Source organism: Grammomys surdaster, unplaced genomic scaffold, assembly GCF_004785775.1.
Source record: "Grammomys surdaster isolate TR1022 unplaced genomic scaffold, NIH_TR_1.0 125807, whole genome shotgun sequence".
In the NCBI taxonomy this organism is placed as follows: Eukaryota; Metazoa; Chordata; class Mammalia; order Rodentia; family Muridae; genus Grammomys; species Grammomys surdaster.
The window spans coordinates 2603526-2630358 of record NW_021620638.1 but is presented as its reverse complement, the minus strand read 5'-3'; the positions used below and the strand labels follow the sequence as shown (position 1 = coordinate 2630358).

Genomic DNA, 26833 nt, shown 5'->3' with positions numbered 1-26833 from the left:
GAAGCCTTCTCTCGGCATGCTGTTTCACACAGTTTACCATTATACTTTCAACGGAGCATTTTTAAAGAATTAAGAATGCATGTTGAAGACTTCCTGGTCAAGTCAGTATTAAACCACAGGATATCGCCAAGTTTATGTACTAGTGGCTTTATGTTGAACTGCTAAGAAATCCCCCACCCTTCTCTGCTTTGGTACACTCTGTTCCAAATTGTGTTTCTGTTTCTAGAATTTAATGCTGTCAGCACATCAACATGAAAAAACACCAGCTAACAAGAAGTAAAACACAAATGTAATCTCCACAAACCATTTTTTCTCAGTCATAAAACCAATTTGCAAATTAACTCTGTGGCAACATATTTTGGTGAAGTTTTCCATATATTCTATAATGGTCAAGCTAAAAATAGAAATTAGTTTCTTAAACTAGAAATTATTTACGTCACAACATTGACGTTTTCTTATTCATCTATGCCAAATGTCAGTTGCTTTCCTATTGATTCTCTGTAAGACTCCCAGTCTTGGAATGGTGTCTACACTGCATGTGGAATGTGGGAAGGATCATGCTAACTTCATTTCTTTCATGATCTTGGTGACACAAGGCCGTCGAATGCCTGTTAAGAAAGTTTTTCTGCAAGGAGTTCAATTTTTTTCAATAAATTCAATAAATTTTAAAAAAATTAAAAAAAATTTCTATATGTAAGAGTTCTTTTTGGTTGTGCATGTCCACATGTATGTATATATGCATGTAATTGTGTCTGATCATACATGTGGAGACCAGAGGACAACCTCAGGTGCTGTTCTTTCAGCTGTCCTCTCTCTCTCTCTCTCTTTCTCTCTCTCTCTCTCTCTCTCTCTCTCTCTGTTTTTCTTTCTTCTTCCCTTCCCTTCTCCTGTATTTTTTGTTTTTTTTTTTTAAAGATGGTCTCGAACTGAACTATGAAATACTAATTGGTTAAATTAGTTTTATTATTATTAATTATTATTAGCTAATTAATTAATTTAATCTATGTAGACTAATTTGACCAGTCATTGAGCCCCAAGCAATCAGCCTTCCTGTGACTCCTCAGTACTAGAACTAAAAGCATAAGCTTGCCTTCTCTTACATAGGTTCTGGGGATCAAACCTCATGCTTGTAAGGCAAGCACTTTGCAGGCTGAAGTTCAGCCCTTTCTATGTGTCACATATGTGTATTGATCATAGCACCTCCTTGAATCCTTCTCTTCCTGGAGCAGTCAAGCCTCTGTTGCTTCCTATTTACCGTATCTCTCATTGCAATTTGAATAGTAGAACTGGTGGAGAGATGCTCGGCATGTTTTCTTGTGGGACTTAATACAGATGGGCTGTTATTAATATCCCCTCCTTCCCTTTCTTTCTAAGTAGGGCTGCATAAAAGATGGGATTACAGCAACAACCATTGTTAGGTAGTGTCACTCATAAAAACTGAAGTGTTCCTTTCAAGGACTGCTTAGCTCAGATCTGCTTCCAGAGCCTATTTCTTTGTGGAGGATCCCAGATAGTGTTATCAGTGTCATTGCATGAACACTACTACATCATGACAGTGGGTAGTGGTTTTTGAAAGAATGTGAGTCAGGCAGTAGTAGTAGAATGACAGTAAGATTATTAATTAACCAGAATGATGATCTGATGAAAAAATAAATATTCTAAATCTTTGGAGAAAGAAACTTGTGTACAGGTATTTTTGTATGCATATATGTAAGAATTTCTATGTAGAAATCTGATAGTGTTATTTTCTTTGTTTTTAAGCTTTCAAACAATATTTCTCTTTGATCGTTTTAACATTGAAGATTGAAACACACTCCATACCTAGATGGCTGTGTGCCCTTTATCTCTAGATCACTAAGAGAACTGTCATATATTTTAGGAAGAGGATGTCAAAGGATAATCTTTGAGGATGGAATCAATTTTAGGATGTGCTTTGCAGGAGGCAGTTGTTTGTGTTAGAATCTAGGCTTAAAGAGGCCAGAGTAGTCCTGTTCTTGAGTATCTAATTAAGCTTTATCTAAAAGGACAGAGGTTACGCCAATGCTAAAGCATAATAGTAAAGAAGCAGGGTCTGTGATTTGAGATAGGATGAGGTATGTGATTATTTTTTGGAAAGTGTTCATACAGACATGCTTATGGAGTAGTCTTGGTTTTACCAAGATCCTTCACGCTCACTCAGTGGCCTTGTATGCTGCTGGTGCTCTGTGGAGTTGTTTATCAGCAGACCAAGGGTTACCTGTGAGTCAAAAGCCAAGCTCTTGACAGATCAGTCTTTCCCTTTGTCCGTGGGTTTAAGTACTGTGATAACATCTGATAGTTTGTTTTTATTGATGTACTTTTAAAAAGTGTATCAAGGGTCCCATGGCATTGTTTTAGAAATACAATTATGTATGTAGGTACATTTAGGAAGGGCAATACACCATATCGTTGATTGTGGTATGCCTGAGCAGGGTTATGAACATACTTACTGGTCTTCTTTTTGCTAGATACATTCATATATTTTATAATAAATTAATGAAAGAATGTATAAAGTCATCTCAGTTTAGGGCTTGTTTTTACTTAAAAATTTGTAGTATGTAAAATTTCCTGCATTCTTGAAGTCATTTTATTAGTATTGTTTAATAGTTGCATGATTGACCATTCTACAAGTCTGCTTAATTTTCTCAGCTGTTTTTCTGTTATTGGACCTTTAGTTTGTGTCCATGTTTGTCAATTGTCTACTTGTGATAAAGCTAGAAATGCTGCTGCTGCTGCTTGTCTTCCTCCTCCTCCTCCTCCTCCTCCTTATCATCATCATCATCATCATCATTGCAGTTGCCATTGTAGTCAACATCATCATCCTTTGTAGACAGGGTCTCCTGTAGCACAGTTGGTCTCAAATTCTTATTTTGATAAAGATAACCATGAAATTCTTATCCATCTGCCTCTATATCCTGAATGGTAGGAATATAGGAGTAAACAGTCACACCTGATTTATATTGTGCTGGGGATAGATCCCAGGACCTCATGCTTGTCAGGGAAGCTCCCCCCGCTGTGCTCCAGCTAATGCATAGTAGCTGTATACATTAATAAGCTTCACCTTGACATTTCTGTAATGCATATATTGTGGTTTGAATGTATCTGTCCTTTTTACATATTCTTACCCATTCCTTTCTTCCTTCCTATTTCTCTAGGCTTGCCTCTCTCCCCCCACCCCATTCTCTTTCTTTAGTGGTCTCTCTTCTACTTACAAGTTGTGTTGTAAAATCTGTCTTGCTTATTTCACTCAGCATAATCTCCAGTTTCATTTATTGTCTTGCATGTAATTTATATTAACTTAACATTAACTTATATATTATATATATTAACATTCTTTGTGATTGAATAGTATTCTATTATGCATTTATGCCATATTTTCTTTATACTTCTGTCTTAGGATTTCTTTTGCTGTAAAGAGACACTATGATCACAGCAACTCTTATTAAGAAAATTATTTCATTGGAGCTGGCTTACAGTTCAGAAGTTTAGTCCGCTGTCATCTTGGTAGAAAATATTGTAGAACTCAGACAGACATGGTGTTGTGGAGGTAGCTGAGAGTTCTGTATCTAGATCAGTAGACAGCAGGAAGAGAGTGCCACACTGGACCTAGCTGGAACACCTTGAGACTTCAAAGCCCATCCCTAGAGATACATTTTGTCCAACAATGCCATACCTATTCCTGCTAGGCCACACCCACTAGTATTAGTATCACTCCCTGTGAATCTGTGGGGGCCATTTTCTTTCAAAACACGAAAGCTTCCATCTTCTGGTAGGCACCTATGTTTACTTCATAACTTAACTACTACAAATAATACTCAGTAAACATGGGTGTACAAATATCACTGTAGTGTGATTATTTCTTGGAATATATATTTAACACTGACTATTTTTCATTTTTTGAGGACTATCCCTAATGACTTCCACAGTGACATGACTAGACTAGTTCCTGTTCTCACCAGCAGCACGTAGGGCTTTTTCTCCCACATTTTCATCAGAATATTAATTGTTTGCTTTGCTTGTTTGATAATAGCCATTCTGATTGGGCGGAGAATCTCAAAGTACATTTGCATTCCTTTCTGACCAAAAAATTGAAAAGTTTTTCATCCTATTTATTGGCCATTTGTTCTTCTCTTGAGATGTATTTGTTCAGATGCTACGTATTAACTTGATGATTCATTCTTTTGCTGATTAAATTGTTTTCATTGTTATACATTCTAGATAGTCATTACCACTCTTGGATAACTGCCATCAGTTTCCCTGTCTATATGCCATCTCTTCACTTGATCCTTTTCTTTGCTGTGCTGAATCTAGGAATCATTGGACACAAGCTTTTTCCTGTTGTTGGAATTATTTTTCTAGCATTGATTCCTTTGATTAGAATTATTAAGTCAAAGGTAATCACTAGTTTTTAAGTACTTGAACACATTGCCAAATAAACTTACATTCCAAGCAATGCACACTCATTTATCCCAGCTGTGTGCAAAAAACTTCTGTCATGGTTTTCTCTGCCAGCCATTATTTTTCAGTGACTTTAACTATTAGAAATTTTGAAAATTTTATTATCCACATCTAAATCTGCCTTTGTGGTATGTCTGATAACATTCTTTGCTCAGGGCAGCTTTTAATGTAATAGAAGCCAGGCCAATGAAGACTGTCCACTTGATATTTATTGTCACTTTGGACACAAATTATTGCTGCTTGCTGAACAGCCTGAAGCCTTATTACCAATATTGCCTAAATCTGGGATAATTATTCCTGTTCTCAAGGAGATACTATATAGGAGGTCAAGTGAGACAAGTAGAAATTGAAGTCTATAAGGAGTGATTGCTTATGTTGACTGCATTTGCATATCACATCCCGGGATGTGAGTCTATTCAAACCCATCAGTTCTGCTACGTTTATGGATCTACCAGTGACTGACTGTATGTCCAGTTAGTGTCAGACTTTCACAAAGATGATAGGAAAGGTGATTAAAACAAATTAAGATGAATTCATTCCTTAGGCATTTGTAGCTGTGAACATGCATCTGTAGGTATTATAGACAACAGTGTTAAATAGTCTACATTTCACAATGGGTAAGTTGATATTTTAGCCTGTAGGAGGTAGATAGGTTATTCCATAGATTTATATCAGTTGCCTGCTGTTTTATCTGTTTTTTTTTTTTTGGATGTTTTATTTACATTTCCTATGTTGTACCCTTACCCCATCCCCCACCCACCCAGGTACCCCCAATCCCCTCACCCCTCCTCCTTCTTCTCTGTGGATGTAACCTCTATCTACCCCCCCACTCCTACCTCCCCACCCTCAAAATTCCCACCCCCTGGGGGATCCAGCCTTCATGCGGTCAAGGTTCTCTTCTTCCACCTATGCCCAGCAGGGCCCTCCACTCTTACATATTCAACTGAAGCGCTGGATCCCTCCCTAAGTGCTCCCAGGCTGGTGGTTTAGACCCTGGGAGCTGTGGTTGGTTGGTATTGTTGCTCTCCTCATGGTGCTGCAAATCCTTTCAGCTCTCCTTCAGTCTTCACTCTAACTCCTCTATTGAGAACCCCATGATCAGTTCAATGGCTAGTTGTGAGCATCTGCCTCTGAGTATGTCAGACTCTTGAGACCTCTGAGGAGATATCCATATCAGGCTCTTATCAGCATGCACTTTCTGACTTCCACCTCAGCCTCTACCTTTGGTGATAGAAAAGGAAATTCTCAAATTCATATGGAATAACAAAAAACCCAGGATAGCGAAAACTATTCTCAACAATAAAAGAACTTCGGGAGGAATCACCATCCCTGACCTCAAGCTGTACTACAGAGCAATAGTGATAAAAACTACCTGGTATTGGTACAGAGACAGGCAGGAAGATCAATGGAATAGAATTGAAGACCCAGAAATCAACCTATACTCCTATGGTCACTTGATCTTTGACAAAGGAGCTAAAACTGTCCAGTGGAAAAAGGACAGCATTTTCAACAAATGGTGCTGGTTCAACTGGAGGACAACATGTAGAAGAATGCAAATTGATCCATTCTTATCCCCTTGTACAAAGCTCAAGTCTAAGTGGATAAAGGACCTCCACATAAAACCAGATACACTGAAACTAATAGAAGAGAAGGTGGGGAAGAGCCTCGAATACTTGGGCACAGGGGAAAAGTTCCTGAACAGAACTCCAATGGCATATGCTCTAAGATCAAGAATTGACAAATGGGACTTCATAAAATTGCAAAGTTTCTGTAAGGCAAAGGACACTGTCAATAGGACAAAACGACAACCAACAAATTGGGAAAAGATCTTTACCAATTCTTCATCTGATAGAGGGCTAATATCCAATACATACAAAGAACTCAAGAAATTAGACTCCAGACAAGCAAATTACCCTATTAAAAAATGGGGTATAGAGCTTAACAAAGAATTTTCAAAGGAAGAAACTCGAATGGCCGAGAAGCACCTAAAGAAATGTTCGGTGTCCTTAGTCGTCAGGGAAATGCAAGTCAAAACAACCCTGAGATTCCATCTCACACCAGTCAGAATGGCTAAGATTAAGAACTCAGGTGATAGTAGATGCTGGCGAGGGTGTGGAGAAAGAGGAACACTCCTCCATTGTTGGTGGGACTGCAAGATGGTGCAACCACTTTGGAAATCAGTGTGGCGGTTCCTCAGAAAATTGGACATAGCATTACCTGAGGATCCAGCTATACCACTCCTAGGCATATACCCAGAAGATGCTCGAACATATAACAAGGACATATGCTCAACTATGTTCATAGCAGCCTTGTTTATAATAGCCAGGAGCTGGAAAGAACCCAGATGTCCTATTATTTTATAATACAAAAGAAACTGCTCCTCGTGGGACCCTTTGTATTTAGCATCATTTTTTCATGTTCATTTTCTAGTTTGAAGCTGTGGTAGCTAAGTAGACTTGACCTTGCAGCGATTCAACATGTCCACACAGTCTTCACAAAATTAGTTAGCCTTCATGGTCTGGGCATCATGCTTCTGAAATATTACCTATGAAGCACATAGAGTCCAGTGGCTGTGAGACTCCTGTGCATAGGTGCTTCATGTGGCAGCAGTGTTTGGTCTGCATTTGACTTCTTTTCAGCACATGAAATTAGCTCTAGAAGTGGACGTTTGAAGGATGTAACAGGTCCAGAAATTAACCAGTGAATTTAAAGCGAGAATATACTCGAGAATATTCCCTATCTTGCCGTGCTTTATGATCTTTCTTTGTGGAGATTTTAAAAGACAAAAAACCAATATGTTGGCCATGTTGGTCCTGAATCAAAGCAAGATGCACAATGAAGGCTTCCACCTGCTCCCCTGGCTACTTGCTCACCCCTGGCTCTGTCAGAATTAGGGGCTTCTCTCAGCTGTGCACAACCAGCACCTTCTCCACACTGGATAGTGTTTCATTCAGTTGTCTTTTCTATTAGGAAAAAAAGACTTATTTCAGTTTTAGTTATGGGAAGTTATGTGTATGTCCGAGAGAGAGAGAGAGAGAGAGAGAGAGAGAGAGAGAGAGAGAGAGAGGGAGGGGGAGAGAGAGAGGAAGAGAGAGAGGAGAGACAGCCTACGGAGGCCAGTTAGCCACTTGATGAAGGTATGGAGAAACAAGCTCTGATCCTGTGGGAGAACAGTGACCCTTAACTACTGAGCCATCTCTTCCATCCTTGCTTTGTATTAACAATTTTATTTTGGATCATTCTCGAATCTTTTAGTCCTATAGCAAGACTTCCTGTCCTTCTGCCCTTGCCTCGTTTTCCTGATACTGCCCTGTTAGGTTCTGACCTGCAGAGGTTTATGTTCATAAAAGATTAATTATCTTTTCTTTGTCCATTGTCTCATCTGACTTAGCAACGGTTGTTGTTTGTGGACTCTCTCTCAAGCTCCTTTTCCCTCCTATAGGAACAAAGCTGATGCCTTGCATATCTACTTCCTGTGGCATGATCCCTCTGTCCCTGTCTTTGGTGCTTGGATTGAAGAAGGCTAAAAAGTCACATTGTTCATAAACTTGCAAGATCCCGAGCTGACAATTGAAACATGCCCCTTTCCTTTATTAGGGGAGAGTAGGTGATTGGTAATGATAGCACCGGGTACCAGAAACACAGGCTGTATTCCAACCTGCTAGGGATCTTGGCACAGGTGTGGGAGATTCTGGGATGTGCATCCTTTACCACTTTGTAGTGTAGAAAAGTGTTAGATACATCTATCAGCACACAACATAGAAGAATAAAGTATATTGCTGGTATGTGAAGGCTCCTATTGAAATATAAGTACTGAGAGTGTTGACTGCCAGAATGTGGATTTATGGGAAATAAAGCTCTAAAATACTCTCTCCAACAACAACAAAAATATAGAGCTCTTGGAAACAGCCTTTCCTCTCTGTGTGCTTAGCTCCCATTGAGCTTAGATTGCTCTCAGTATTGGGATAATGACAATTCGATAATACAGGATGTGGAAGACAAACCAAATAAATTAACCAGCTGCTTTTAAGGCTAGTTCGTTCAATGACTTACCCCTAAAATGCTTTGTAGAACACTCGTGCTCAGTAGGTCTCTAGGCAGGTTTATGACTAGAAGAAAGAAATGGATTTTATTAAATGTCAGTGAAATCAGGGCAGATAGCTTTGTGGTACTTAAATTAGTGCAGAATGTCTGTAAGAAAAGTCGTTTATCGTTCTCTAAATCATCAGTGCAGAACCTTCCTTGGCATTCCTGCTTGAAAGTGTGTTCCTACTAAAAATTCCCATAGATTAGTATAAGACTGTAAACGGAAAGTGCACCGTTTGATGCTGGTCTCCTGCATGAAGCCCTTGTCCCCTGGAGCAAGTCCCCCAGAAGGACAATGATAAAAACATCAGCAATTACTAGCAGACATGTGAAGCTGAATACCTACCGTGTAAGGCTTAGCAGCTTGTGTTAGGAGTAAGGGCAGGGGAAGAGGGTTGAGAGGACCTGCTGAGGAGCCGTTCCTCAGGAGGGACCTGATGCAAGGGAGGAGCTGGTTAGGTGCATAGAGCCAGAGAAGTGAATGCTATCAAGTCCAGAGAGCCAAACAGGGCACATCTGTGTCCCTCAATGAAGAGATCATCAGCTTCTTAAGTGGAGCAAGGGAAGACTGACATTAAAAGTAGTTTTCAAAATTGTGATAAGCTTTGTAAAAGTCAAATCTTCTGCCCTCCAGGAATGGGCGTTCCTCATGCAGGAGCTGGGCATGAGCTCAATAGAGTCAGGACCTTCTGACAGAGAAGATGTGTTAATTGTGTGAATTAGGTTGAACTCTTTCCTTTAAATTTTAGAGACAGGACAGATTTCTATGTATTAAGTACAGTTAGAAATTCCATGTATTAAGTAACATTTGAAAATTTCTTATACCAGTTGCAAACACATCACGTGTTAACAATGAGAGGAGGACTAAGAGTAGCTCTCAGAAAGCCTGCTTGCTATCTCCCTGTCCATCATGCCCGAGTGTCTAGCAAAGTGAAAGGCATGGTCCTTTCTCTAGCAGGGAGATGCAAGGAAGCTCAAATGATAGCCAGACTCAGTGAAGATGGTACCTTAACCGGACCGTGGTGCTGTGATTGGACCAGCATGATTATAAAGCACATACCAGGACCAAGCAAGTGGAGAGACATGACTCACAGAAGAGTGCTTGCTTCTTTACAGATAATTTATTTTTTATTTACAAAAGGCAGTAGTGATGTGTTTAAAACTGTTGTTTCAAGGACCATCCAAAATGAAGACAAATCACATTTAAATTGTAGTGATAAATAGTTTAAAATGTTTCCTTCATTTAGTGAAGTTAGCTTGTTTACTTCTCTGGGTTTCAGGCTTGTTTCGTTTTTCCAGCATGTGATATCCCCTGGGCCTTTCTGTCTTATTGAAACTTTCATAGAGGATCTTTGCTCTCCCCATTTCATGTCAAACAGACGTTACAGGTCTGAACCAAACCTGACCTGGACTGACTTCTGAGTTGTCTCCTTTTCTTCCTGCCTCTGCTAGAACTCCTGAAAGTAGAACAGGACATGGGGAAGCTAGGGTCCAGGAAACCTCTGGTAACCCCGAGCAAATTGATTGTAGCAGAGGGAACTCTGTCGAGTGAATCAGGATTTTGTTTCTATTTACAGTAAGTCTTAACGATCTTCTGAAGAAGCTGATGGTATATTTTAAAAGAAGGGTAGTGATTAATTGCTATACCTCTTCATCTAGAGACAGAGCCTTGTGAAATTCCTTCTATCCAGTCTTCTTCAGGACTCATAAGTTCTCCAGTCCCAGACAGTCTGCCCTTAACACATGTACATAGTCACAATACTAAATAGACCTAGCAGGTTATGTTTATATGATGGTGTGAGTGTGTTTGAGTGTGTGTGTGTGTGTGTGTGTGTGTGTGTGTGTGTGTGTGTAGCAATAATTAAAGAAAAGGTCATGAATCCAAAAGGAAGAGGAAGGAGGAAAAATAGAAACCATGTAAGTATAGTACTCATAAAATTCTCAGAGATCTTTTAATTAAAAAAAAACAGTGGTGGTTTCTGTAAATTAATTCAGAAGCACATTTGGGTCCTCTTTTTAAGATTTCAGTCTGTTTTTTTTTTTTTATTGCTTCAGCTAGCTCTCTAAATTAACTTGATTGTAAAAAATAAGACGATGGACTTCATCCTTATTAATGAGTTAACATAAAAGCAACATGAATATTTAGAAAAATATCTATGTAAGATTTCCTGTCACCCTTTTTTAGAATTATGATTACTTTGTAATATATGCCTCATATTTCTATACTATTTTCTATGTAAATAAATATTTAATATATGGCTAATTATTCATATTTAAGAGGTATCATAGAAAATACTATTTTGTAGTGTTTTTTTAAATATTCTGGGTCTTTTTATAGTGATAATACACATATGTAGAGAGACAGATATTTATAGGTAGATAGGTAAGTAGGTCGACAGACAGACACACTGACACATTCTTGGCTTTATCAGTCTCCATATTGTGCTCAGTAATTTCCATGTTTTCAGTCTACCTGTGATTGTCATCTGTAACTTTAATGTACTTTTTGCTCACTGCCTTATTGCATAGCATCAGTTTCTAGGTTATCCCTGATCTTTCCTCCTTGATACTTTGGACACGGTAGAAGATAACACAAAACGCTGAGGTGAACTTAAAGGAATTTTAAAAATTCTCTTACCAGGAGTGGTGACATCTGCCAGTAATCCTAGAGTATGATGTCAGAGATCCCTCTACACATAGACCAAGAACTCTACACCAGCATTCTAGACCAACAATAGTGAAGCTTGCCTCTGCCTCACCCTAGCCCTCTCACAGCCTCTGTCCTCAGTGTAGCAGACAGTGGTAACACACTTACTTCTGGTTGACATTCTTTCAGTGATACATGTTATAGATGCCATTGCTTAGAGAGTTGAAGTTGGGTATATCAAGAAAAATATGTTATTAATGTATAAACTATCAGAACTGTACTTTCTTCAGAATTAAGGAGTTTTGACCAGTTATATTTTATTTTAAATTTTCTGATGAGATTTCACAATAGATTCTTCTCTTTATACAGTATCTACCGACTGTGAAAAATTTAAAGACCCTAAATCCTAAAGCAAATGGTCCATACTTTTGTGATTTGATTTACTGTTAAAAAGATACTGTCAAATAATTTGCTTTGGATTAAATGAAAGAAAAGATGATTGTTTTCAACTAAAGCAGTTTAACCTGTGATGACTGTCCTGTCAGTGAGAAACTTAAAAGGTTCGGATTTCCCAGTTTGCAAAATGAATTAGTTCCCAGTTTCTTATTTGAAAAGCCTTCCTGAAGCTGGATTGACGAAGGCATTGTTTGCTCCGAGTAATGGTATTTTGGTGCCATCTTGTGGCTAAGACTTGTCATAATGTCAGTGCTCCAATCTAATTTAAGGAGGAATTCAGGCAGTTCAAGATGTGTAGGGAATTCTTTCCAAAAGCAGTGTATCTATTTAAAATAAGCTTAAAAAAATATGGAGAGTGGCTTATTTGTCACTCAGTAACACCACCAGGCAGAAGGGATGAATAAAGGATCTTGTATGTGACTCTGGGTATCTGAAAACCTGTGTTTTGCTGTGTCCACAGTTGCTGCTATTTGAACGGACATGGATGAACAGATGGAAGTCTTCTGTCCTACACGAAGGGGAAGGGAGCATAAGGAGTGTGAAGTGGAGAGGCCACCTGATTGCTTGGGCCAACAACATGGTAAAGGCACACGTCTGTCTGTCTAGCACTTGCGCAGTGGCAGCAGGTTGCCAGATGGAAAGGCCAGGACGGACACTCGATGGAATTACAGTTCTAATAAACATGGGTGATTAATACCACACCTCAGCTTAAGGAAGTCAGCTCGCCTGGCCTTTCATAGTACATAGTAATTCTCAACATGTTGTAGACTGTTTTAGAGGAAGATGAAGCGCCATCTTAATTATTGAAGGGTTGCTTCAGGCACGTGCTCTGAAAATGCCATTTACCCGTTGCTCATGGCCACTGAGAGAAGCAAATTTTGACTTCCTTTTTACTCCAAGTATAATCATAAGCCAAAACATGGGCCTGTCATTTAAAAAGTATCTTGTACTCTCAGTATTGCACTTAAAGTTTATTTAACGTAAATTGGGGCTTGGAGAAAGTTTAAAGAGTAGTCTTTTTCATATCTGTCATGCTCTGAAATTTCAACACATAGTTGAGAAAATCAGTTCCATTTGGTTAGAAATAGTAGAAATTGTCTCATTTCAACCCTGCTGCTTGGGATTCTCCTTATAACAGCCACAGTCTCTAGACTCATGTTCAGCCAGCTGCACTTGATGGCTCCATTTAAGCACTTCGAAGAGTCACATGTTGTTGTCTTTGAATGGATGGGTTTTCAGAACCAAAGCCTTTCTGAAAAACTAAAACTCATTCTCGTTCAGAAGAATTTCTTTAGAAATGCCTGCCACCTATAAGGTTGAAAGCAAACTTGCTGTTTCTGTGCAAAACATGTTTGTGCTGGATTTGCATTACTTACACCCTCCACTAATAACAGAGCCATTGTCCAGAAAGGAGCCTTGCAGTTTTGGTTCTCATAGCGTTTGTATAAAGAAAGATCCATGCCATTATATGGCTCCTGGGCATGCCCATTATTGTTTTGATAGCACACCTATTGCTGTGCTCCCTCTCCAGAATACAAGATGCTTAATGTTGCTTTGTTTTGTAGGGTGTGAAGATTTTTGACATCACCTCAAAGCAAAGAATCACCAATGTTCCCCGAGATGATATAAGTCTTCGCCCAGATATGTATCCCTGCAGCCTCTGCTGGAAGGACACTGTGACACTCATTATTGGCTGGGGAACTTCCATCAAGGTGGTTTACTTGGTCTTTATGTTAAACCCAAATCATTATAGATTCATTGAGAGTGGTCTAAAGAAACATGTACTCATGACTGGTTTCTGGGAAACCTAATATTTTCATCTGAACGCTGTGGTGGTAGGACACTTTATTTCATAAGTACGGATTTTAAGGTGTGCTTTTCTTTTCTATGATGGGCAAAGTAATTGCCCCTTTCTGTTCACAGAATGATGCTGTATTAGTTGAGCTCTGTTTTAATTTCTCACAGTCCCACTGCAGTTCCTTAGCTGTTTATGGAACTCGTGGTCTATTTTAGTGGCTTAGTCAAAGGTGTTCATCTTCCTGTTATCCTTTCTTTGACCATTCGGTTCATATGGGTTATTGATGGTAGTGAGATGAGATTAAAACTCAATCATCCTGCATATTTCATAATTCAATGGCATAGAGGCCCTGGCTCATTGTTTATAATATAATTGGCATTGTGAAATATTTTTCTGAGATGATTTAATAGTTTCCTTAGCATGTATGGGGTCAGGGAGAGAGTAGGCCTGTTTTAAACTCAGAAGGTGACCAGAAAGAGAAGGCAATGGGGGGAAATGAACAGGAGACAAATGTCCAAAGTAATTAAGGAGAAGAGCAGCCAGTCCCATATTTGTGGATCCTTACATGCCTGCAGCCATGGGGTTTTGTCCCACATTAGGGAAAGCATTCTCTGTGGCCGTCACTGGGTCGCTGCTGTGCTGGAGGCAAATTTACACATGTGCACTAAAGAAGGAATTAGACAAAAAGATAAAGTACGTCTAACCATTGATCTGGCTGCTTTATATAGCCAGTAATTTAGCCTAAGTAATGTCCTTAACATTTTATATTTAAGCATACTGAGCATGCTGTTATTGTTTATAATATTCATGGCTAGAAATAAAAAACAAACAAGAAATAAGAAAGTTGATCAAATAAGTTATACTAGTTTCTTATGATACAGTGTTATAATCACACTAATAATTAATGTGGTAGAAGAATACTTAAATGATATTTAGTATTTATAGTAAGCCTTTACATTAATAGCAGTAGCTCAAAGTAGAGTTACGAATGGTTTCCTTAGACTGGGATGTTGTTCATTCTTGTTTTTCTATTTGAGTTTGTCTGTGTTGGAATGTTCCATAGTGTAGTGCTACTGAGGCTTGTGCCTGTAAACTATCCCTGATGCAAGTGATGGAAGAAGCTGATCTCCACCATGTGGCTCAGTACCTGACTGCTAGTTCAATCTTGTATGGAGGGCCAAACTTTAAAACAAAAACAAGAACAAAAAAAACCTTGTTTTTTATTACAAAGTTGGATAGATTCTTTTTGGAAAGTATATGCATTTGGAAAGAAGTAAGAAAAATACTCATAGTACTCGTAGTCTTCCCAACCTAAAAATAAATTTAACTCATAATGTCTATTATCTGGTGTTTATGGGGGAAGTAAGAGATTATTGGATAGATATATATTTAGTTGCTGCTTTAAAACTACATATCTGATCTCAAATTTATCTGTATAATTTAAAACAAAGATAGACAGACTTTTTTGAAAAAGTGCTAACAGTAGAAATATTAGACTCTATAGGCCACATATTTGCTGCTCTTTTTCCATCTTCTCTCGTATAATGGGAAACCACTCTTAACTTCCAGACTATACACACACGTGACCCTAATAGGGAATATGTAGACAGCAGACTCTGGGACAGCCATAGTATGTATGTTCTACCAAAACACCTTCTGCATATGTCTATAGTCCTTAAGTAGACCTTCAGGGAAAGGGCCCTTAGAAACAGCGGATTTACATGAAAGTTCATTTTGTCATAAAGTGTAACTTCACATTGGACTAATCTAGGGGAATCTAAAAAATGGTTGTTACACGCTATTCAAACTAATTGCTTGATTTATTTTTTACTCTAAGTATATGAATGTTTTGCCTGAATGTATATCTGAGCATCTTAATGCATACAAGGGCATCTTATGCATATAGGGGCATCTTATGCATTCAGTACCCAGAAAGGCCAGAGAAGGGCATTGAATCCATTAGAATTGGACTTAAAGAAAGTTGTGAGCCACCATGTGGGTTCTGGGAACTGAACCAAGTCCTCTGTAAGAGCAGCCTGTGCTCGAAACTTCTGAGTTATCTCTCCAACCTCTCACATCCATTCTGTCTTTTATGTCTTAGGTAGATTATATGCGCTTCATCTTTGGGTGACATGACTTCCTTTAAAAAATACTTCACTGAGTAAAATGCTATAGGGAATTTCCTATCTTATCTAGAGAATAACCTGTGAACTTCTTTTTCAGATATGCGCAGTGAAGGAACGCCACGCCAGTGAGATGAGGGATCTGCCAAGTCGCTATGTTGAAATAGGTACCGGCCCCTCCCATGGTTTTTATGATGGTAAAACTTCAAAAGAGCATCTGTTTGTCAAGTGGAAGCCAAAGGCCATGTTTTCCACCACTGCCTCTCTCTTGGTGCTTTGATAAAATGGGTCCAAAAAGCCTTCAACTTTTGGAAACTCACTGTGGAAAGAACACCTTTCCCCAAATAGACAAACATTATCTTTCTCATAATAACTTCGTAGTGGGCTTTAAAGTCAGAATATTGTGAATTTGGATCCCTGCTGTAATATTTACCACCAGGACCTACCTCAGACAGATTTCTGCTGTTTCAATATTTTCATGTATAAAATGTGGGAAAGAATGTTATAAGGTGGCTGTAACCTTATATAATACATAAGGTAGAGTGTGAGTTCATGCTTGCATGTACCTAGTACAGTACTGACCCTTGCTCGTCTTGACTTGAAACTTCTCAGTACTCATTGTTGCCACCACTGCTCTGGCCCCAATTGTCTTTTGTTTGGAGCATTATAACTGCCTTTTCAGTTTTGTCTGCTCCACTCCAGCTCCAGTCTAGTTTCTTATTACAATAAAAGTGGTGCCCATCCCTATCTCCCTAGCAACAGTGGTGCCCATCCCTATCTCCCTAGCAACAGCTCCCACCAAGCTTCTTTGTGATCTGAGTGCTACAGCCACAGTGACTTTCCTGCACAGATCTAGGGTCTTCTTTTAGCCAGTCTTAGCTATTTTGTGGGTTCCTTTTTTTCCCAACCCTTTCTCCTTGATTTTACTCTTATCACTAGATAAGAGAGAAAGGAGAGAGGGGAGAGAGAGAAGGGTGTCCTTGAATCTGATTTCTTTCTTCTTTGATCAGAACTACTAAGAAATTGCAACCAACCATTCCGCCTTTCAGGGGTTAGCCCTAGCATTAATGTACCCTCTGAAAACTTTCCAGAACGTCTACCATCATACAATCGCAGAGACTATTGGCAGCTGCCAAAATCATGCCTCTGCTATAGCAAATCATATTCAGCTGATTTTAATCCCATACCTAAGATTAAAAGACAAACATATTCTTGTAATATTTCTGTTTTTTTAAAAGAAACCGGAGTTCCATAATTCTCACTACACTTCTTTCCCCTCTATCTAGAACACTCTTCTTGCTTCTTTACTCTTCACCAACTTTTAATCATACCTTGGGTCAATTGCTTTCCTGAGAAAACCCACTTGTTCTGCCTGACCAGCTCAAACCCACCCATTCGGTGTGGATTCATCTGCCCCTAGCTATGCAGCTGCAGCAGTTGTTGGGATCTTGATTATTTGGTGTGTTTCTGTGTCACTTCAATGTAAGCACACACTGGACCCTTTTTGTTTACTTTGTGTCTTGAAGGCCTGGAACATCATAGAAGGTACTACATAATAATGTTGTTGAATGATTCAGTGCCTCTGAGAAGCACCTGTGTGGAGTATAATATACCATTATGTTGATGGGCAAAAATAAGTCTTGCCATATTAAAGTTGGATGTAAAATTTGCTTGTGCCTTTGGATGGTGGATGTTGTGGAAGTGTGGTACTGCTCTGTTTCTCCACAGTACTGCAAGCATTGTTTGCCGTGTGTTATGTACTAGCCTTGTGTGGTGAGAGCTTTTCCATCTGGATTGTTCTGCTCTTGAAGTCAGAAGAATGGTTTGTAGAGTTTTAAGCATGTTTTTAACCTCCAGGAAAGATCAGTAGTTCGGATTTCCTGAGTATGAGCAGTGTGCCTGTTGGGAGTGTGGGACTGAGAAAAGCCAAGGATCAAGGACAGACTTCTAGCTACAAGAAGGGTATTTGCTTGAGAGTCTCCCACTTCTACTTCACTTCTCCTTTGCCTGTCAGGGGAAGCTTCTGAACATCTTGATACATACCATCCCAAGAGATGTTATTGAATAATTATGGTGCAAAACAAAAAGCTCTGATAATTTTTAAGGATATGAAAATTTTTAGGGAAATATAGGAATGTAGCTTGTCATTTGTGTGAGTACGTTACTGATATTTGACCACTGTAGTTAGGGGTTAAGTACCATAAACCATTCCCATTCAGGAGGCATGGCGTTAGTATGAGAGACCTTGAGTGGGATAAGGGAAAGGAAGTGTTAGGGAGTTTAGAATGGAATTTGCTTTATCCCTGTCAGGGAGCCACTCTCTTTCAGTGGTATGACAATGGCATTGAGATTAAAGAAAATCTCTGAGGTGAGAGATCTGTGAGAAGCCAGATACTTATAAGTTAGAATCACAAAGGTAAGCAAAAGTGTTTTTCTCCAGCGTTCTTATAAATGAAAAATAATAATGATTAAAAATAAATAGGGCCTCTGGACAGTTTCTGTCCCATGAAGAGGTTCTTGGTGCAGAGTGTTGGAATGTCCTTGTTCTGCCAAGTTACATTGTGGAAGTAGATGTGCTCTGTGCCTACACAGCTTCCTTTAACCGTATGTGGGTCTCACATATTCTCAAAAGATTCCCAGGCATCAAGTTCTTATGGAAGAGTAGTTGGAGAGATGATGCTTCCTTGATAAGTTGGTGTTGTAATCATTTTCTAGTGTCTTCTGCCAGCAACAGATGACTTATGTGATGAGATCAGTGCCTGTCTTCCGTGATTTCATATGGAAGCTGAACAAAACATCCAAGCTAACAAACTACAGGAAGACCTACACAGAATGTCAGAGAACCCTTGGGTAAAGAGGAGGAGATGAGAAGTCACATTATTTTTCCTTTCATAAAACATTGTCATCATCTCCAGCTAACTGGTTATGCACTGTGGTCTGGAAGCTTAGCATGCCATCCTGTGTTCAGCCTCTTGATTGATTTGGAACACAGTGACCAGGAAATTGACAATCTGTTTACATGGTTTGGAAGAGCTGTCTGATAATTCTTTCTTAGATCTAAGTGTCTTTTTTCATACGTTTATTGTCATTTTGACCTACACTTGAGAGCAATGAGGTAGTTCTTTTTGCACACAGGTGACTTAGTTTTTCCTTTTTAATAAAAGTCTCAGTAAGAACCATAGGAGGTGGGAATTTCTTTCCAGGTATTTTTATTTGAGATAGTTTTGAATAGTTTTCTGTTCAACTTCCTGTTTGTATTCCGTTTACTTTTCTATTTTGCATTAGATTTTCCCTAATACTTCATTATGAAAAGAATTTAAGTATGAAAAAGCACCTTGCAGTAAATGCAGTAATTTAAGATCTAAATACTTAGACTGTAAATGCTATAACACTTCCTAGTCTAAACACTTAGACTGTGTTTGCTCTGGAGGAATCTGTCTTTATTCAGTCTTCCTCTTGGTATGATAGAAAGACTTGCATATAGTACTGTGAATATGGATATTTGGTTTGGTTTGATTTGGTTTGGTTTGGTTTGGTTTGGTTTTGGTTTGGTTTAGTTTTGATTTGGTTTGGCTTTGGTCTTTTGGTTTTTTGACATAGAGTTTCTCTGTGTAACCCTAACTAACCCGAACTCTCTCTGCAGACCAGGCTATTCTTGAACTTAGAGATCCACCTGCCTCTGTCTTCTTTTTTTTATTTATTTAATTTTTTTTGAACATGAAATGCTTTTTTATAGCATGTTTTACAAGGGGAGGGGGTAAGAGGGGCCAGGTTGTGGAAAAGTACAGAATCTTCTTGCCCTCTGCTGTGAAATATGTCATGGTCTATACTGTACACTGCCTTGAATTATGATCTACTTGCTATTCTTCAGAAGATATGGTACACTGCTTGAGTTATGGTCTCCCTGCTAGTCTTCAGAAGATATGGTACACTGCTTTGAGTCTATCTGCAGTTGCCAAGCAGGATCTTGCAGTTGCCAAGCTTCAGGGCACATTGTGCAGGTGGGGAAAGGTAGGGGGTGAGGGTAAGGGCGAGGGTCCTGGCTTCTGGCACATCTGGATTAGAACTTCTAACAGCAGGCATCACGGGTGATTCATTTTTACCTGGGATGCTGCGTGAGTTCAAGCTCCTGGGAGTCCCTGTTTCTCTCGGTTTTCTGGGGTTGGGTATGGAGCTGCCGCCTGTGACCTGCTCTATGCTCGGGCCCAGACCGGAAGTCCCTGGCTCTGTCTTCTGAGTGCTGGAATTTAAGGCATGTGTCACCACCACCTGGCAGATATTTGTTATTAATAGTGTTATAGGAAATCTGATGTGTGAGTCTGGGAAGATATCCAAGTTGGCAAGGTATTTGCTATCTACGCAGAAAGACCTGAGTTTATGTCACCAGAATCTATATAGAAATGTGAACTTGGCCATGTCATGTCATAGCCATAGTGGTGTCAGTGGAAACAGGAGAGTGTGTGAAGTTTGCTGGCCTAACTCTGGGTTTACTGAGAGAATCCTTCTTAGGAGCATGAGGTAGAAAGGGGAAAGGTAGAAACTGGACAGCCTAACTGGTCTATACACACACACACACACACACACACACACACACACACACACACACATACACACTAGCCAGAATGCTAAATATACTACAAACAGAATGTCATTCAATATGTACAGTATTCCATAGGTAGATGGTATTATTCCCATTCTGTAAGTAAAGAAATTTTTCAGAGGGGCTCATGTAACCTATAAAAGATTGTCCTGTTCCTAAGCAAAAGCCCTTTAACTCAGGCATTCCTATTGCAAAGCTGTTTCTATAGCCAGATGTGGCTCAAACCTGTAATCCCAACAGTAGGAATCGGAGGCAGGAGGGTTGACACAAGTTTGAGGTTACCCTGTGATACATAATGAGCTCAAGGGCAGCTAGCTGCAGAGTAAGGCACTGTCTCAAAAACATACAGCAGACAAAGAACAGCAGAAGGAACCTGCATCTCATAAGGGCTCCCAGCATTGCCTCCTCAGCCTTCACTTCATAGATCCACCAGATAGGAATTTCCCAAAATCCACAGGCCCCGCACTCATCAGTGGTGATGCTATGTGCCTATATGCCGAACAACTAGATGCCTGAAGTTTTTGAAAGTTTGTTTCAGAGAAGTGCCTTATTTTGAGAAATGAAGTTATTTTTTTTCCTTATTTTATTCTTAGATGAGAAACACAGTTTTTCATGCTCCATGTTAGTGAATGAATTTCTGCAGCACACTTACCATGGGTACTTGGGACTGGGAGCCAGGAATGACTGTGACTCTGCCCTCCTTTCAGAAAGTAGAAATCCTCTGTCATTTAGTGTGTGACTTGGGTTTAGCTGATGACTGAGGTGATTTTATACTTAGAACAAAAGTAAACATTTGGTTTAGACATTTTTACTTAGCATGCTTGACCATTTCTCTTTCTTTTATCCAATCTTAATACTCTTTTATCTTAATACTCTTACCAATGAAATATCTTTATCACTTGCTTCATGGTGGCTGAAGTTTAACACATTGCAGATTAATGTACCAGATACCAATTAGAGAATCTGGGATTAAGTTGAAACCCAAGCTGCCTTAAATGGTCTCTGAACTGTCTGAACTCTTGGCCCAGTGTGGCTGGATGTTTTTCTTATTTTGTCTAGTAGCTGATCTCTGCAACTTTAATTCCATGTTTCACCTCTGTGATTGGCTGGTACCAAGGTATCATGTTTTACTTCAGTATGTCTGCTTTAGAGTGATCTCTGACACTATTAAAATGTTGATTCTAAAGGTGTTTTCACTGACCACTGGCATGCCAACTAAGTGTCCAGACTTACTGGAAGCTCTCTGGGCACAATTTGCTTCTGCTTTTGCCTACTGGTTGAAGGCGGGAATCCTTTGCTATATGACTTATACAAAGGAACTAGAATGGAATGTGAGAGTCACAGTTGCTCTTCCTTATAGATTGGGATTTGGGGAGAGGCAACGAGACTGGAAGGGACCAGAAAAGATGGTGTAAGTTGTATGCCCTGCACTATGTTTGCCCGTATAGTAGCAAAGAAAATTCTAGGAAAGGACGGGACTTTCTAATCACAAAGATCTCAAACCTTTAACTATTGTTCTTGGTGGTACAGTATACATGTTGCCTGTACTTCTCTGTGTTCTGGATTATATTATCCAATATGCCATCTATTTGGAAAAAAAAGTAAGGCCTTAAATTCTGACATCTGTTGCTCTCTTCTGACAAGACTACTGTCCAGTTGCTGGTCTTCTGTGAGCTCAGTACACGGATTGTTACAGTATGTCTACACTGTTTGCTACATCCGCCGGAGAGCGGAAACCTTTGCTACTGTGGCAGGATGAGGCCATGCCACAGCTGCAGATCCCACTAGACCTGGTGTTCATCTGCAACATACTGTATGAGGAAACACAGCACACTGCCTCAGAGCCCCAGAACCACGCCTTATCCTTCTCAGTGCCCCATCTCAAGTGCAGGTTCTGTCTTCTGAGACACTAGTTTCCTCTCAAGCCTTCCCTTCCAAGCCATGAGCTGTGTAACCCAACAGTTTGTTTGGTCTTTGTGATTTATCTTGTCCTGATAAACTACTTAAATGTGAGCTTTTGTCACAATTAGGTTTGTAAACCACCAGTTTCAAAGTACATTTCTCTCAAAAAAAGACAAGACATATTAAAACTATTAAAATTATTGTTCTGTGGTGTAGAATGGAATATAAGGAAAGATAAACTTTACTGGCTACTGTTATTTTGAAATAAAAACCCAATAATTGTTAGAAGGTATTTTATAAATTTAGTCCATAAACATTTGATATTTTATATATGTTTACAATTCAGAATCTTTTCTTTACATAAGTAGAAATAATATTTATTCTTTGTACATACATCCATTCTGAAACCATGTCTCTAGCCATCCTTTATTTTAGCAGTAATATGAAAAATACATAGCATTTTTGGATCTACAAACATTCTTGTTTTGTTGCCTTTGTGGAGAAGAATAATGGAAAAGCGAGGTTCTTTCTGTGGTGTTTTAAGGCATTGTAGCTGCAGACACCTCCACACACTAACAACTCAGAGCAGAAAGTGTGTGTGTGTGTGTGTGTGTATTCTTTTTCTTTTGTTGTTATTACTGGAGAGGAATCATTGGATGACAGAGTAGCCACAGCTAAGGTAACGGCAGTTAGAAGTCTCCATTGTGAGTCACACCAAGTGTTGCTATCACTATGCGTTTTGTTTCTCTAAGAAGAGTGTGTGGTGTAAGGGAATGACTCAACACAAGGAATGTTTTAGTTTTATCTAGATGCTGATAACTCTTATATGTCTAATATCCTGACTGTTAGTTTTGGTTGCTTGTTTGTTTGGTTGGTTGGTTCTTTGTTACTCTAAGTGATCACGAATCCACAGTTGGTAGTGTGCTGGCTTAGTGCCTCAGTGCTAAGTGCAGGTGAACTCCTTCGGTCTTCTCTTGTTTTAATCGAGAACACATTAATCTTTCTATCCAGAATCTCAGAGATCATGAGATCTCTGTTATTTATGTAAGCATTGTAGATTAAGGAAATCAGGGTGTAGAATATAGATTTGCATAGGACAGTGTCCTAAGTTCTCTGTTCTATGCCTTATAGCTAGTGTTTAAGATACCAGGCTTTGGTATAAATTCAGTTACCTTTAGGAGCCATTGCCTCACATTATCTGTCAGGTAGTCTGAGGAGGCCATGTGATCTCCAGAGGGCACAGACCTCACAGCTCAGTGTCTACCACTCCTTTGTGATTAATGCTGGTTTTTTTTTGGATGTGTTTAGCACACAGGCACAAACAGGCCTCCTCTTGGCCTTCATGAGAAGGGTTTCTGTAGCATTTCTGGATTATTGTTCTTTCCCCTGACCTGTTGGCAAAGAAACTGCATGGTAGCACTTCAGTGACCGACGTGATTTAGTAAGACAGAACTCAGCTCCATTTATACCAGCATAGCAGGAACAGTGGCCACCAAATTCTATTGTTAATTTGCTTATTCTAGATGGATGACATTACCACCTTCTCTGTAACTGATGCCAGTGTGGATCCGAGTAGATCATTCTCTCTCATGGCTTCTCACACTACACCCTGCCCTGAAACATCCCTAGAAACAGCTACCCTGTCTACCCTGGACATTCCCTTCTCTACACTGTGAGTGATGTGGAAATGGTTCTTAAATAAGGTTATTTGTGACCATTCCCCTGCTATCTCTTTATCAAAACGGTTTTTCTGTGCCTTGATAGAACATCCTCAGCCCAAGCGTATGGAAGGAAAGAATGTAAGTGGGAGAGCTGGACCAGAAGCCCCACCCTTGAATGTGTCTCAGGACACCAAGCCCATTCATGTCATCCAGTCAGTGAGAAGGCAGAACTACTCTACACGTAGGCTGGGAATGGTGCCACTCCTTTAACCACAGCACTTAGGAGACAGAATCAGGAACATCAGAGCTCAAAGTCATTGTCAGCTACATAGCAAATTTAAAGCCAACCTAGGCTTAAAAAGATCATCCTGAAAACACTTATGTCTTTTAAAGTTTATACTAGTCATTTTTGGTCAGCTGTTCTAATGTAGAAGTTAAATTATAAAGATGCCTGTAAGATAAGCAAGGACCGGAGGACCAAGGAACCTGATGAACAAGGAAAGAGAAAGGAGGAAGGACATTCTCTTGCCCTCCTTCCATCTGCACGTCAGGTTTTACTCTTCTCCTGTTTCTTCTTTTCAGATGAGAAAATTTTACACATAGATTCTAAAGTCCAGTTCCATGGAAGTTATGACCCAGCTTTGCAGACTGCACAAGCATTCACTATGGCTTCTAGCATGACACACTGAGCTCTCCCTACTCAGGAGAAGAAAGTGTGTTCATCAGAGATGATAACCAGAAGTGCAGCAAATACTCAGGACATCAGAGGCTGGCTGAATTACCAAACTTTTGGGTGATAGGTTAAATCCAACAGAGAGTTCACTCACAAGTGAATCCCTCCTCAAAACTGTCTCTGCAAATGATTCTGATTTCTACTTTACATCATGGAGTCATCAGAATCAGTCTTTCCGCATGAAATAAGTGCACACACCTTCCCCCAACTCCAGGAATGGGGATTAGATGTGGTCTCTCATCCATGTTAAACAAGCAGTCTACCACTGAGCTGTGTCCATAGCCCTTTTTGTATGTTTTGCCTTGAAGTAAGGTCTCACTAAGTTACCTAGGCTGGCATTGAATTCATGCTATACCGTAATAGTCTTTGAACTCGTGATCCTCTTTCCTTAGCCTGTGGAGAGTTGGGAGAGTGCACTTCACTGCCAGGCCTGAAAGCACTCCTTGTGTATGTGGTGGTTGCATTTGACCGTGTGAGAGCAGTCCTCTGTGTTGGAACCTGAGGAGCTAAAAGAGGGAGTAGGGTATCTTCCTCTGACACTGCCTTATTGTCTTGAGCCAGAGTCTCTTCTGAATGAGGTTGCCATTTCAGTTAAGCCAACTGGCCAGCAAGCTTCTGGGATCTGCCTGTCCTCTCCCACCCCAGTTCCTCAAATCTGGGACTGTAGATGCTTGTGTTCATGCCTGGCTTTGATGTGGGTGCTGGAGATTTCGACTCAGAGTCCCATGCTTGCAGAGTCCAGTCTCACACACAGAACCATTTCCTTAGGGTGCATAGTTCTTAACTTATAATAGCAATGTTTCTTCTTAAGGTTTAAGTACACTATTTTGAAAAGCTTATTATTTTTCTCAGTATATAAGTATGCAAAGATGTTTCAATAAAATGTCTAAAGCCAAAACCAAAGTAATGTTTTGTAATAACAAAAATGTAACTTGTACTGTTTGCACCACTGCACCTCACCTATAAGAAAAAAATTTATTATTATTTTATTATTAAGGATAATCAGTGTTAAGTTTTATTGTTTCAAAGAGTCTTCATGTGATGCATTGACACTCATTAACTTACCTGGCACAGTGGAACACTCATAACTTGCTGTCTAGAGGTTCATTTTTTTGTCTGTAATGTCAACTTTGAGATCTGTTTCTGGGTGTCTTTCCTGAGACAGATTTTTGTAAAGCACTTTCAGTGCTGCTGGGTGAAAGTTCTTTAACATGAGACACACTACAGTGCATATTTAGTATAGTATCATAATTCAACACATACACAGTATGTAATAATCACATCAGGGGAGTGTGCTTTATTTCCATCTTAAGCATTTTTAAATGCATTGTAGCATTCAGAGTCGCTGTGTCTTTGTCATCATGTGCACCTTTATGCTCCATTTAATGGTGAATCTTTTCTGCCTTTTGTTTGCAGTGTCTCAGTTTGAAACTGAATTCTACATTAGTGGACTTGCACCTCTCTGTGATCAGCTTGTTGTACTTTCCTACGTAAAGGAGGTTTCAGAAAAAACGGTAATTATCTTCTCCCCAGGTATGGAGGGATATGGAAGAGTTGGCTTTTAGCATCACACCCAGGTCAGGCTGCCTGTCAGGGGAGATTGCTATAATCCAAGCAGAACTTTCTGACCTATGAAGTAAGCCTAGCAGAAATTACCCTGCAGACTAGTATATTTACCTTCAGAAGCCCCACTCACTGCCTGCCTTTGTTCCTTTTGCTGCACAAAGAAGACAGACTTTTCTTCTTTTTTTTGTTTTTTTTTTCCTCAGTCACTTGATATTTTAGTTGAAAGGAATAAAGGATTCCTCATGCTGAAAGGGGAGGAAACTAAGCTTCCATTGCATTAGCAGAGAGGATAGCGATGAAGCTGATTGGTGCAACAGCTAGGGTCCCAGTCCCCAGAGGGAGTTTCTGAAAGCTCAGCTCTGTCTTTCCTGGAGTCCAGACATGTCTACCTCTCAGAGGCCTGAGGATCCTAGGTAGCTGGATGATTCCAGGTCCTACTTTAAAAAGGATTGTTGTTACTTCAGTTATCCGTGCAGGTGATAGACATTGCAATGTGTTGCTAGCGGAAAGCAGCAGAGAAAACCAAATTTTGTTTTGATGACATTGGAATGAAGCTCTCATCTGGGATTTAGCGACACCCAGGCTCCCTTTAAAGCCCAGAGTAGTGCCATTCCTAGTTTGCCTTTTGTTAGAGTTCAGGGGCCCTGCTGGAACTGGAGAGAGGCAGCCTCAGGGCCTGAGAAGGGACAGCTTGTTGTAAAGGGTTTCCTTTTGGGTGTTGTGTATAGAAAACATTGCAATTGATTCTCTAGCCCTTCACAGTAAATAGGCAGGTGAAGTGTACA

At 39.7% G+C, this 26833-nt stretch overlaps 1 protein-coding gene across 2 annotated transcripts in view; it reads left to right on the top strand.

Annotated features, from left to right (window-relative positions):
- The window catches only part of Vps41 (VPS41 subunit of HOPS complex), a 151308-nt gene that overhangs the window by 78739 nt on the left and 45736 nt on the right, over positions 1 to 26833 (top strand). For both annotated transcript variants that reach the window (XM_028789244.1, XM_028789245.1), the window contains exons 8-11: positions 12126 to 12245; positions 13231 to 13377; positions 15687 to 15753; positions 25899 to 25996. In XM_028789244.1, the coding sequence (XP_028645077.1) occupies positions 12126 to 12245; positions 13231 to 13377; positions 15687 to 15753; positions 25899 to 25996 (432 nt within the window). The remainder of the gene's footprint in view (positions 1 to 12125; positions 12246 to 13230; positions 13378 to 15686; positions 15754 to 25898; positions 25997 to 26833) is intronic.